Genomic DNA, 14123 nt, shown 5'->3' on the forward strand with positions numbered 1-14123 from the left:
AAAAAAAAAAAAAAAAAAAAAAAAAAAAAACAAAACAAAAAAAAACGTCTAAAAGACATCAAGGAACTTCTTGGAGGGATTACAAAATTAGTAAAGGTTTGTTAAATATAATAAAAATAGAAAGATAGCTAGAGAATCAATAAGAATGCTCCATCAATACATACCTGGAGTAAACAAACTATTAAGATCTCGTATGATGGCTCTGAAAGAAGGTCTAAAATCTGGTTCGTAATCCATACAATTATTGATAAGATTTGCTAATTCTGTCCACTTTGGCGCAGGAAGCTGGTGCCTATCTTCATAAAACTGTAGCTTCTGTAATTAAAGAACGGCACATTGAGAATAAATTGTAGGGCCGGCCGAGTGGCACGTTGGTTAAGAGTTAGCTGGCTTGGGACGCCAGCTCTGAGCAGCAGGGCCCCGGTTTGGATCCCACATGGGGGCCAGTGACACTGCCCTCTACAGCTAAAATGGTGAACGGTGGTTCGACCTGGAGCTGGGCTACTATGAGTCGCCGGTGACAGCGTAGGCTGCAGCCCCTGCTGCAGTGGGTTGCCATAAGTTACCGTGTGTGGCTGGCAGCCAGCGTGAGTGGCTGGCAGCTGGTGTGAGCTTCCAAGAGCCACCGTGAGCGACCGACCAGAGGCCGGTGACCAATCTGCCTCACCCGGGAAGAGCGCAATGATGATGCCAACATGGGCCAGTGAAGCAACATCCTCCACAACTAGACTGAAGAGCAAAATGACAGCAACTTGTCTATTCCCCTTCCCCTGATTCCCCAGCACTGTTCCCCTCCCCCACTGCCCCAATAAAATCTTTAAAAAAAAAGAGAATTGTATAACATTTTATCAACCTTCTTTTTAACATTAGATAGGCTAAAAAATATAAAATCATGTGAAAGAAATATCGAGGATCACAGAGTTAATTCCAACTCTGCAGTCTATATAAACTTACTCTTTGAGAATCCAAAGCACTCAGGGGCTTATCTCCTCCACTGCAGATTTCCCACAAAGTGGTACCAAAACTCCATGTGTCTGTTGCCAAGGTTAGATTTCTAGGATTGTCAATGCATTCAGGTGGTACCCATGGTATTCTCTCCTGAAGAACTTTTAAATGATAGGAACAAAGTATGGTTAAATAGTTCCAACAAGTAAACAATTCTTTTATATGCATATAGTATTAAAACTGATTTGAATAATCAGGTCTTTATTATTTGTTTGGGGGGTGGTGTGTGTACATGCAAGCACATGAACACGCTTAAGAGCTGGAATGGAACTTTGAGATCACATAATTCAGTATCTCAGCTTTAACAATGACAAAATTTGAGATCCATAAAGATTGGATAATTTGCACAAAGTCACACAATTTATTAGTAGTACAAAGAGAGAAACCTGTACTATATCCTATATCATGGGTCAATTAAAACTATATCCTGGGTCAATTAAACTTCTTTGCATTAAATCTTAGTGTCTCTCTACCCTTTCCTATTAGTTTTGCATTAAAAAAAATTTTTTTCATACAACTTGTGCTTAAATTGTCTCTTGAGGTTTGTTTTTTGGTTTTTTTTTTTGTTGTATTTCTTTACAATGTGTAAGTAGTAAAGGTAAAGTTAGCATCATTTCAAGCTGTTCTGATGATTCAATAGCAGTGGCAGTTCTAATTTGTAGATTAAAAAACAAGAACCAACAGGCAGGTGGATGACTAAATTATAGCAAGATACACTGGGTATGGAATTAATCTATACAGGTCCTGCTCAGATCATGGAATTTCCCAAGTAAAGTTTCTGTGGTCTTTTATCCCATCAGAAAAATGGTCTTTAAGGAAGGAGGGAGCACTTTAACCCCACCTCCCGGTATTCTGGCATAGATAGATAGATACTAACAGATAGGAATACAAGAATGAAGGATAATCTGCTGCATTTTTTGGTATATTCTGGTAATGCAATGTGAATATTTTTGTTGTAAATTAAGGGATTAAAGAGAACGGGTGCATTTCTCCTTCATCATATGAATACATTTTCTCCTTTTTCACCTACTATTCCAAAGGGTAAAATTTCACTGAACACTAGATCTAAGATTCTGTAACATTTTCTGCCCTATTACCTCTGTCTTCACTGTCAAATAAGCCATCAAGTTTAAGTACTATTGGCTCAAATAGGATACCATGTATCAATGTACAAAAGTTGATCAATTTTTATTCTAAATTAAGAACATTCAATTAGAGAAATTAACTAAGATAATACATTTGGACAAAAAAAAACCCTCTCAATTATCTGACGCAATTTTACTTTTAACTAATTGTGTTAAATAGAAGGTTAAGAAACACAAAAGAAAGGTTTTTAAAAACAGCTTTTAAAGGTCAGAATTAGCTGACTAATTAAACTAGATAAATATATCTTCTCAAATTTTTATTTAGTGATTAAGGAAAGAAAAATCTAGAAAATTTACTCATGGCTCAAAGAATGATATTAGAAAATTTCACTTTAAAAATGGAGAAAATCTGATCTTCCACACATAATTAGGAGTTAAAACTGTTTTAAAAATCGTTTCTTTCAGTCCCTGTAACATGCTTATAACAAAGGAAAAATGGACAAACTAGGACGTAACTATAATTTAATTTAGACTGCTAACAATGGTAGATAAATTTTATTATTAATCAAGAACATATCAATAAAATATAGAAAAATTAACAACATGTTTTTTATGCTACTCTCTAAGCAAAGCTTAATAAAGTTAAATATGATCCCTGTTGAACTTACTGTCCTTTGGCAAAACTGTAATACTAATGCCAGGATCACTGAGTTTGATGAAAGGAGGATTTCCTGTCTTCCTGTCTTCTTCTCTGATAAGTAGAATATTTTTGGCGCACACATTCCCATGAATAAGGGTTTTTTCTTCCTATTAAAGTTAAATGACATACATTCAAATACCAATCCACAAATATATGAGCACGTAATATACCCAAGGCTCCAAAATGGATTTAAAGAAGAAAAAACAGGTAAGATAGTATTAATTAATACACATTAATTTGGAGGTATGCTTTGAGATAATAAAAGAAAATTTTATGGCAACACTGTTTCCTGTTTTACATTTTAAATGACACAATAATCTATACCCATAATGAAACAAATACATTAAATCTACCCAATGCCACTGTACTTTATAAAGCTGAGATTTTAAGTAGTATCTATTTTTAGGTGATAGCTGACACAAATAATCTTTCTGTTCAGCAGCAGAATATAGGTGCACTCTGAGGGATCTGACCACTGGCTGGCCCTCTGGTATCCTGCTTCTCTAGCAATATTGCTTTCTTACTGGACATAACTTCTAATTGCCCATCAACACCATAACAAGGTTAATTCTACAGGGATTTTCTGCCATTCATACTTAGCACAATGTGTTTCTGCATAATTTTTGGTTAACTCCTCTAAATTCAAGTAACACAAACTACAGGTTGTCTGTGAGCAATTCTACAAGACTGATGGGATAACAAAACTATTTCTTTTAAAAGTGATTTAAATAAATAAATGTATGCCCAAAAGAATACCTTTTGTCAACTAACACAGATTACTTTAAATGACTCAGCATCCATTTACAGATTTGTTTCTTTCTTGTTCCCAGGTCAAGATCTTTTCTACATTACTTTGTAAGGTAAAACAATAAATTTCTGATAAAAGAATATACTAATAATTACTTACTAGAAAATGCATGGCCCATGCCAACTGTTTAGCCACTTCAAGTTTCCATAATATATTTATAGAATTTTTATTCTTTTTCAAATATGTATCTAATGATCCAAATTTCACAAACTCCTGAACCAGAATATCTGCATTAAAATATAATAATAATAAGGCTCTAGTATACATATAATAAAAAATATATAATTTTAAACTTTTATAAATATATATATAGTTATTCTTGGTATTATAGGAAAAGATATTAAACTACATAAAATTCACTAATTTAAAGAAAGTTTAACAGCTATATACTATTTTATTTGGGGGTTTTTGTGCATCACAACAGTAAGAGTTAGGAATCTAAACAATTTTATATATACAATATTATAAATAATTATGTATTATATAGAATACACAATATATAACATAATATACTGTAATACCTTGGTTTGTGAGCATAATTCGTTCTGGAAACAAACTCAGATTGCAAGACATCGCTCATTTACCACGTTAAAATGTATTAGAAATGTTTGCTCGTCTTGCGGAACATTCGCAAACTATGTTACTCGCAATCCAAGGTTTTAGTGTACATTATAATATATGGTATTACATATTATGTATATTATATTTATATAACATAAAAGTATACATAATATAACATTACACACACACACACATATATAAAATATTACTCTACAACACCTCTATGTATTATTACTGAATTATGGCTGGTTTTTTTTAAACAAATGAAAATTTCTCACATATTTAATTCTTCCAAGAAACTAATTAGACAGTCAAAACTTCCTGAAATTCTTTTTTTCACACAAAAATTAATAGCAATGTCTATTCTATTGGAGGCATAAAGGAGAATTTAAATTCGAACTGCATCCATTCCTTTAATTTATGCTGCAAAAACTTGGTGTTTTACATTGCTTTATCTTTAAAACTTTTTTTTAATATTGTTAAGATATATTTTGTCAGAGAATCAAGTGTCTGCTCCTAAAAACAGCCTTTAAGAGAGAGATAAAAATTCCGTTTGTTAGTATTGACCAAGTTCCTGAAGGCCCAGACTGTTTCTACAACACATAAAGGCATATTATTTAATAAAGTAATTAACTGGGTTTTGGGTTTATTTAGTCATCTAGTAATAATTTATAATGGAGTAAGCTCAAGTTCTCGATTTCAGACTTGAATTTATTGAGGTCATTCTGTTGTTTCTAAAGCATAAATAGTGTCATATAAATGAGAAATAAAGGATTTGGGATTTTAAAATTTAAAATGTGGGACATTAAGGTAAAATAAAAACCACAAAAATTCAAGTAAAAATTTAAAGCACGGTATCGTGACATATTATTGGGTTGTCGGAAAAGTCACGACATATTTTTTCTGTTTTTCGTTGCAAAAATGCGTCATGCCTTTTCAAACAACCCAATATATTTGTAAAGAAATTCTGACAGACTTTCACATTGTAATCCATGTTAGTCCGTGGCCCAGTAGGTTAAGTACCTACACTTCATACATCCCTATATTTCAGATATTTGCTTTAAAATGCATACTGTAGATCTAATTTCAAATTGTAATTCTGCTTGAACTAAAATTAAAAATAGCTTAGTTTACATTTGGTATATAACAATTATAGTGTCAAAAGTTGCCTTTGGGCCTTGCTGGGTAACAAAAACAAAATAAATAAAAGTTTTGCTGCCCATAGTTAATCTGAAGAACAATCTATATGCCAATAATTAATAATTGACCAATGTTACCCCAATACATTTAATTAAAAAAAAAGAAAAGAACTGACTGCAGGTAAATTTATATCAGGGCAAGTGTCTAAAATAAAAAAAAGATCTAGGAGTTACAATGAACAGGAACTGAATAAAATTTTCTTACGTGGCATTTAAGACCCACTATATTTCATAGACAACCACTGGTTGTCCTATGTTCCATTATTTTGTAACGTAAAAGAAAAAAACATTGCCAATTAAACTGACAAGCTCTTGATTATATCCCAATTTTAGATACGCTTCCCAATTTCAGGTATTTTTAAATGTGAAAAAAGTACATCACAGAATCAATGAAATAAGTATAAGCAAATGTAAAAATTGGGATTAAATGCTGTATGATACTGTTTTCAAACTCCATAAGTGTATTCTTCCCCCCCAAATAAAAAATTATGAAAAACATTAATAAATAAAAGAGAAATACAGAACCACTATAGCTTGCAGTGAGTGGGCAGAATTCTCCACTACTGTATTTAGATTTACTCTCATTTCATCAATCCCCTGAGATTCCTGAGAACTTCCAGGGAACAGATATGAAAACTACTGCCTTTGAAAATATTTTCAATTTTTAAATACACGAGGCAATGTTATACAAGTGTGAATGCGTATTTAATTCATGTTACTAATGAAAAATGGGGAATTACAGAGAAATTTTCTGAATGTAAACTTTGTGAGTTTTTATGAACAGTCTAAATTTAGACATATATATCTAATATCAACAACTAATCATTTCAGCCAGTTTCATTAGAAATCCAGTCTGTAATTTATATGTTTTGTCTTCAAAATTCCAAATAAATGTGTACTATTCTGAAATGGCCTGTTATTCCAATGTTATGCTGAACCAGTGATAATCAATAGTGTTATAGCGAACAGAAAAAAGTTCTAAGATATTTGTTTACTTAAAACTCTAATATTTTAGCATTTTAACATAAGACATATGAACTGTTTTCTGCATTTTAATTTCATTCACTGGTTTCCTTTTTTAGAAGACATAACTGAATAGTTCTACAATGTTTTTAGTTTCAACAATATTTAACACTTGTTAAATTATAGTTTATACTGATACCTAACTATGATCCTGAAATTGTATTTTCTATCTAAACAAAAATGGATGTTCTGAAAATGGCCTAACTTTAACATAAAGAAGCCAGAGATTTTACTTACTCTCCTCTCCACAGACACATACTCCATAATTTAAAACCAGATGCTTGTGAGAAAGCTGGCTCATCATGCTTGCTGCTTCAAAGAAAGACTAAGAAAAAAGAAAACCATATAAAAAATGCAAAAGAATGATTGTTTGTATGTATAAGTATGCATAGTTCAAAAAGTTCCTCTTAGCCATAAGAGAAATGTAACCTTCTCCTATTCTAAGCAGAGCTATAGATAAGGTGACAATGTGCTTTGGTTCCCTTATATGGACTTGAAACTGCCATCAACCTTAATGCTAGAGTTCATTCTGAGGAAGCCTGGAATAAGACTATAGCAATGAGAGAGGGCAACAGTGGTACAGGGCACCATGAATGATGGAAGGTAAACAGGCTTAGACCCATGACACCTAGAGTAGAGAATAGAGGTACTAACAGAGGGGAACTGAAGTAAATGGACAGGAGCTTCAAATAACACTTCCTAAGGAATTAAGAATGATCTCTCTGCAGATAACATATCATGGCAACTATGTCAGGAGATTTGCATGTTATCAGCATTACCCTAACTCAACTCAACTTTGACTAGAGCTTTCTGGCTATGGTTGTTGAGGATCACAATCACCAACACTGTGGTGCTGTGGATTATAGAACAATTCTTCAGCTTGTATGTTTCACATCATCTTCCACAAACATCGTTTAAGACATTTTAAATATCATAGATGCTTGTTATGTGATATTTGACGATGCACTGCTATGCTAAGGACTCTGGAAACTGGCAGCTGGGTTTCTGTGGGCTAGTACCCCTGGATGATGCCCAGAGGCATTCATATTTCACCTAGAATGCTCCTTAGTACAGTCCTTTCAAACTTTTTTTTTTTTTTAAGTAGATGAAATTGTGGAGGAAATCTGTGGAACCTACAAAGCTCTGGGAAGCCAAATTTGAAAACCACTGCCTCAGTATATGCAGATATGTAATAATACCTATAACACAATGCTCAAGTAATTAGTTTGGAAATATTAGAAAATAGTCTATAATTATCTATGGAAGGCATTCTCAGAAAGATCCTGTTGTGTCATATGAGATCACATCTTTAAATATCATAAACTATATTAACTACACAAAGAACATACACACCTCTGAATAGTTTCTGTGTGCTTTCTCCAGAACTTTTAAAAGAACTTCTGTTTCATGCAGTTGACCATAGTCTCCCACTTCTCTTCTTACACCTTTAAAAATTTTTGTAAAAGTGCCTTGGCCAAGGCTTTCATTCTTTGGAAGAAAAAAGAAAAGAATGAGTAAAGATGGAGAAAGATGTGGGAATCAGGAAATATGTTCAATAACAAAGAGTTTTTAAAAATCCATAAGCAAATATTTCTCTTACAAATTAAATCCAGATCTGAGACTACAAATTAAATTCTGCTTCCTTACAAAGTAATAGAAGACAGAAAATAAGGATTAACGAACAAAATGTATTTTGGTTCCACCCTGTTCTTAAATCCCCTGAATTAGCTATAATTGTCACTTCTTTATAGTGTCAGTGTTTAGCTACCTTTATTTATATGTGAATCTGTTTTTTCTGTTTGCCTTTCTGAACAGTGCAGTAGAAAGGCAGCACAGTACGGTCTATGGAAGCAGAATATCTGACTTGTTCCTTATTACCATCTTCTAATTGTGTGACCTTATACAGGCAATTTAATCTCTCTGTGCTGCAGTTGCCTTGGTTCCCTCATCTGAGGGATGGGGATAATTATTTTTCCACAGGATTGTTATGAACAACAAATGAATAAATACACGAAAAGCACTTAGTACAGTCCATGAAACATAGTAAGTGCTCAATAATTAGCTATTAATACTGTTACTAATATTCCTTGCATATCCTTACAGAATAAGTATTGAAAGCCTGCAGTCTGAAGCAGGGCTGCCTGTGTTCGAACTGAAGCTCTACTATTATTAGTTTTGTAATATTAGGTTACCTGGCGACTCTTTGCTTCCTATTATTCACATGAGGATTCATGTCATTACAATTCTTGATAATTCAATTTACTGTCTCCTTTTGGAACTCAGAAATCAGTAGATCTTTTTCATTCTACTCTCTGTGTCCCTTAACATCTCTTTTGTAATTTCTATTTCGTATCTGTTACATCTGAACAATATTTAGATCTATCTTCCAATTCACTAATTCCTTCTTCAACCAAAGTAATCTGCTTTCTAACCTTCCCATTTTGTTTTAAAGTCAATGAGTGTATTTTTTATTTCTATACTTTTTTTTCCCCATAAGTCTTTTTGGTCTTTTTAAATAATGTCTTTTTTTTTCTCATGTTTTCGACTCCTTTTATATCTTTAAATATACCGGGAGAACCATAAAATGTATCTACGTGGACACTTTGGTCAACACTGCTCAAGCAGTAGTTCGCCGTAGTCAGGAGTGTCTGGACGCTGATGGTAACCACTTTGAGCACTGCTTGTAATTGCAGAAGTCAAACGTGACTTGTATTCATCCTTTGTTATCAGTATATATTATTACAATTCTAACTGTTTTTTCCTTTCTTAAAACGTGTATACATTTTTTTGGCACCCTCTGTATATGTATTTTATAATCTCTATCTGAAAAGTCTCTTATATGAGGTACTTGGAGGTCTAATTTAGATGATTGTTGGTCTGCTGACTCTTGCTTACTCTTGGATTATTTCCCTGAATGTTTTAAAATTTTCAATTAAAAGCTCATGTTTACAGGCTTTCATCTGTGGAATCCTGGGTGACCTAGGTTAAGAGTACGTTCTTCCAAAAAGATTTTGTTTCTGCTTCTACCAACCACCACAGGGTATTACTAGGGGAGTAACACTGGTTTCTCAGACCATGCAGGTGGTATAAAGAAACCCAAACTCAGAAGCATATGCTTACAAATTTTCAGGAGAGACTTTTTTTTCTTAACTAAGAGCCCTACTAACACAGACAACATTCCTAATATCCTGTTGCTAGTGGATGAATTTTTCACAATCCACATATTGTTTTACTGAGGATATATTTACTTGAGGGTCCTAGCTTTATTCAGAGATGGCCTCACGTTTAACTTCTGGTCTCGTTTAAGCCTTAAAACTTGACTCCTCTGTGTTGCTATTAGATTTTAAACCCCTTGATTAGTAAGCCTAATGCCAACCCCGCAACATCATCTACAGCCAAAACATCAGCTCTTATGTATTACTTTGCTTTCAGTTCCTTCTTTATTTTTAACCCCTTGAATTTCCCTTACTTTCTCTAGAACTTGCAAATTAAGATATATAGGTCTTTTGTAGAAGATTTTTAAGATTGATAAAGAAATATTTTAAAAATCCTAAAAGAATACAATTCCCTTAGAATAATTCATTTTGCTAATTTCTAACTCAAGTTTGGTATCATTTTCACAACAAATAAAAATATTTAAACTGCATTAAAATTTTGACAATTTAAGTTATAATAAAATAGTTCCAAATGTCACATGAATGTAAGTGAGGTAGGTCATCAAGAAAACAGTTGTTATTTTAAAAGGACAAAAAAGACAATAGCCATCATCTAATGCCTTACAAATATCAAATCTTCATTTCTGATTTTGTGAAACACCATTTGGTTCACATTATTATGCCTCTGTAATGTTGGTGAGGTTGGTACATCAGAAATACCATTGGTTCTGAAGACTAGAAGGTTTGATTTATCTGTAAAGAAAATTAAAGAAACAATAAAAAAATGCATATATAATCAAAACTCAGTGAGGATATAAACTGCTCCAAAAGGGTAAAATAAAATGTATTCTATATAGAAGAAATGCTTAACAACTTCTTATTGTTTCTTTTCTCCCCATAGAAAGTTATTTTAGGAGTTTATTCACTGAATTTTAATGTACTATAACCAGTTATTTCAAACATTCAAAATTATAATCACTTCCTTACCTAACATAATTTTTTTAAATTAAAAACATTTATTACAGTAAAAGACAGTGCCATGAATGCCCCTCAAAATACTCCCCCTCGCTTCAAACACACTTATCCATTCTTGCCACTTTCTAAAGCAGTTCTGAAAGTCCTCTTTCGTGAGTGTCTTTAGTTGCGCTGTCATGGCAGCCTCGATGTCCTACATCAATTCAAAACGTTTACCTTTCATGGTCATTTTGACCTTTTTTTTTTTTTTTGTAGGTTGAGGTCTTTTATTTGATTACTTTAAAAATCATAGATCTTAATCAGTTTCTTTCTTATATACACATAATTTTTCAGGAATTTTATTAATTTTTAATAAGCCTTTATTTCAAGAGATTTTTCAACCTTACTATTTTGATTTTAAAAGTACAGAAATTAAAATTCTAAGAGTATGAAAGCTTTACTTAGAACATATGACAATTTGGTAGTGAGGTATTTCTTTCAGTTCAACAAATAAGTGACTGATTTATATCAAGCAATTATTTTTAAGTACCATTTTAGAATTAAGAGATTTCAAGTCACTTCTAGACTATCCAAGTCAAACTGAACAATCCTATTTGAGGATGCTTGTATAACAGAATGAGACAAAATTAACTTGTTTTTAGAGCTGCTTCTTTCCTATTTCTTTTGAAATCAATATACTGATACCACTCACCATAAATATAATCTATGACCAGCATTTTTAAAATAACTAGAAAATTATTTTACCTTTCGGCTTTGGGGGACAGCATTTTGTAAACTGGAAAATTATATTGTCTGAACGAACAGTTTCCATATGGTAGCAATTCAAAAGATCTTTAAGATTATTGAAGTTCTTCTTAGTCCCACTTAGGTTGTATTCTCCATTCTCATTTTTTGTAATCAAACAGTGCTTATATTCAATGACATTTTCTCGCTGTTTAAGTTTAATTACAAAAAGAGGGAGGAAAAATTACAATGGACATCTTAGTGATTACTGTGACAAAATGAACTTAACAAAAATAACCAACAGGACATTTAGACAGCTGAATCATAAATACTAATTTAGTATCAGTTTAGGGTGAGAAAAGAGCTTGGTTCCTCAAAAAGGATAATCTAATTACAATTGCATAACCTACAGATATGGCTTAAGAGTTGGCTTTATTAAAAAAGAAAGCAATAATAATTAACAATATCATCCTTAACAGCTTTCCATCATTTACAAGATAAAGTCTAAAACTTATTTAGCATATAAGACCTTCCTTGAGCTGGCTCCTGCCTCCATCTCCAACCTCAACTGTGCCACTCCAAACATACACCCTATGTTCTAGTTATATTAAGTGACAAACAATTTCAAGCAAATGCTATGCTATTTCATGTCTTGATAGCTGTACATGTTATCTCTCTACTTATGAAACTACATTCTCTCCTTCTGAGCAATGGAATTTTATTCATTCCTTAAAACTCAATTAAATATCACTCTTTCTGTGAGGTCTTCCCTAACAACTCTCACCTCATTCCACAAACAAAGGTGATTACCCATTCCCTTGTGTCACTACTTCATTTGCATAATTGTCTCTAATATAGCAACTTTAATATTTTTCAGTTTTTCAATGTTTTCCTTATGTGATATACTATGAACTTGTTCGTTCATTTAACTACTTTTTTGAGCTGCTTCATATAAGCATATTCAACCTGCTTAGAATGATTTATATAAAACCAGCTAGATACTTCAAGGTCAATCTTAAGTCCTGCCTACTCCAAAAGATCTTTCTTAATAATTATAACCCTTTCTGTTACTGTCTATATTTGTCTATACTGAATAATTACAATGCTCAACTTAGTATTTTTTGGGATGTACTTTCTTCTTTTTTTCCAAAACATAAGTTTCTTGAAGCAGGATAATATATCATGTATTCCCTAATACACAGACCTCATCTTAGGCTGGGCAAATACAGTAAACATAAAAAAATATACATTTTAATTTAATAATTGAATATAATGGACTGCTGTATATTATAGTAAGAAGATATTGTGAAGTTAGGATAGATTATTAGCATTTTACAATGCTAATGTTATGAAGTACCCTACTTTCTGTTTTTATGGATAGTTATTCTACTCTACATATGCTAAATATAATAAGATGGTTGCATTTTATAAAATTTAACATAACTGAATAACACAATATTTACTTTCTCTACTTTTAAAAAGCAACATAAATTTTGGAAGCTGCGATAAAGTTTCTCAAGACTGATACCATGAAACTGCTTTATAAGTGATAGTATCTTTTTAGGTAATTTTGGACAGTAAACAATCTTAAATGAGATCCAAAATAATCTGTATTAATAGTGAGGTTTCATTGTAGTTTTACACTTCATACATACATTGTAGATCGTTATTCTTAATACTGGAAAGCCAGTAGTTAAAAGTGCAATAAGGTTTGTTTCTTTGTTATTGCCCTATTTCACTCTAATCCTGTAACCATTACTAGTAAAAGGAAACTTTACTTCTGATTTATTTTGTCCTACATGTTTTGGTAAAGATTTCCAATTTTTGTGAAAAAAAGAGACTTGATGCAGTTTGACATACTTGTAACACTCAAACATCAAAAAATAAATTCTAAATAAAAACACAGAAAGGCATTACAAATCATTTTATATTTTTATATATCCTAGGAATTATATTTTGTTTACTATATATGCAGATCTCTGAAGTAAACATTATTATGCTAGTTATCATATCCAGAGCTATAATTCAGAGTATTAAAAAGGAAATATGGCCGGCCAAGTGGCTCAGTTGGTTAAGAGCTCGCTCAAGAGTGTGAGCTCTGAGCAACTGGGTCGCCGGTTCAATTCCCCGCCCGAGCTAAGCTGCCGCTGAGCTGCCAACAGGTGGCAGGATGGCTCAGCTAAAAAAGAAAAAATAAGAAAAAGGAAATATGGTAGATAAACATAAAGAGGAAATTACATGGACTAAATAAAGATATTACCATTAATTAATGTGACATACTAACCTCAACAGCAAAAGTCAAAAAGTATTTATTAAAGTTCTTAGGACTGCATCGAAGTACATAGAGTCCAGTCTGATTACCTGCTTTCCTCAGTTTACTGATGGCAAAATCCATTCTAAAGGTAAAGAAGTAATGTGAATGATAACATAGCAAGATGTCATTTAAAAAATCAAAAGTCAAATCTAAAATTCAGAATTTTTAGAAGTCTCCTCTACTTTATAGGTTTATCAAAAATCTTGTAAGGAAAAATATTAAAAAGCACAAAACTATTTTGCAATACATTTAAACAATTCAAGAGGCAATTACATTGCTTTAAAAACAAATAAAAGGTGTTACAGGACATACAAAATCACAAAGAACAATTCCTTCATTTGAATTTTCTTCCTTCTGATCACAAATTCAGTATTTTTAAAACTACGCTCACTCTCACAAAACTTCATTTAACTATACAATGTATCATAAAACACTTATTTCTCTTCCACTATAGCAATTTCTAATAAAAAAATTATGTACAGTATTTAATATTTTATATAATACCAAAGTCTAGTAGAACAACCATGGCAAGTGACAAAGATTATGATTTTTTTAAAGATGCTATATGTTTTATT

General features: G+C 32.2%; 1 protein-coding gene across 7 annotated transcripts in view; it reads right to left on the reverse strand.

Moving 5' to 3' along the window:
* Nucleotides 1–14123, reverse strand: part of JAK2 (Janus kinase 2) — a 116974-nt gene that overhangs the window by 26501 nt on the left and 76350 nt on the right. For all 7 annotated transcript variants that reach the window (XM_019645921.1, XM_019645920.1, XM_019645923.1 and 4 more), the window contains 9 exons: nt 13519–13630; nt 11256–11442; nt 10162–10289; nt 7735–7869; nt 6619–6706; nt 3698–3825; nt 2759–2897; nt 955–1106; nt 165–315 (listed from right to left, as the gene is read on the reverse strand). In XM_019645921.1, coding sequence (XP_019501466.1) covers nt 165–315; nt 955–1106; nt 2759–2897; nt 3698–3825; nt 6619–6706; nt 7735–7869; nt 10162–10289; nt 11256–11442; nt 13519–13630 — 1220 coding nt within the window. The remainder of the gene's footprint in view (nt 1–164; nt 316–954; nt 1107–2758; nt 2898–3697; nt 3826–6618; nt 6707–7734; nt 7870–10161; nt 10290–11255; nt 11443–13518; nt 13631–14123) is intronic.

Source organism: Hipposideros armiger, unplaced genomic scaffold, assembly GCF_001890085.2.
Source record: "Hipposideros armiger isolate ML-2016 unplaced genomic scaffold, ASM189008v1 scaffold_95, whole genome shotgun sequence".
Lineage (NCBI taxonomy): Eukaryota > Metazoa > Chordata > Mammalia > Chiroptera > Hipposideridae > Hipposideros > Hipposideros armiger.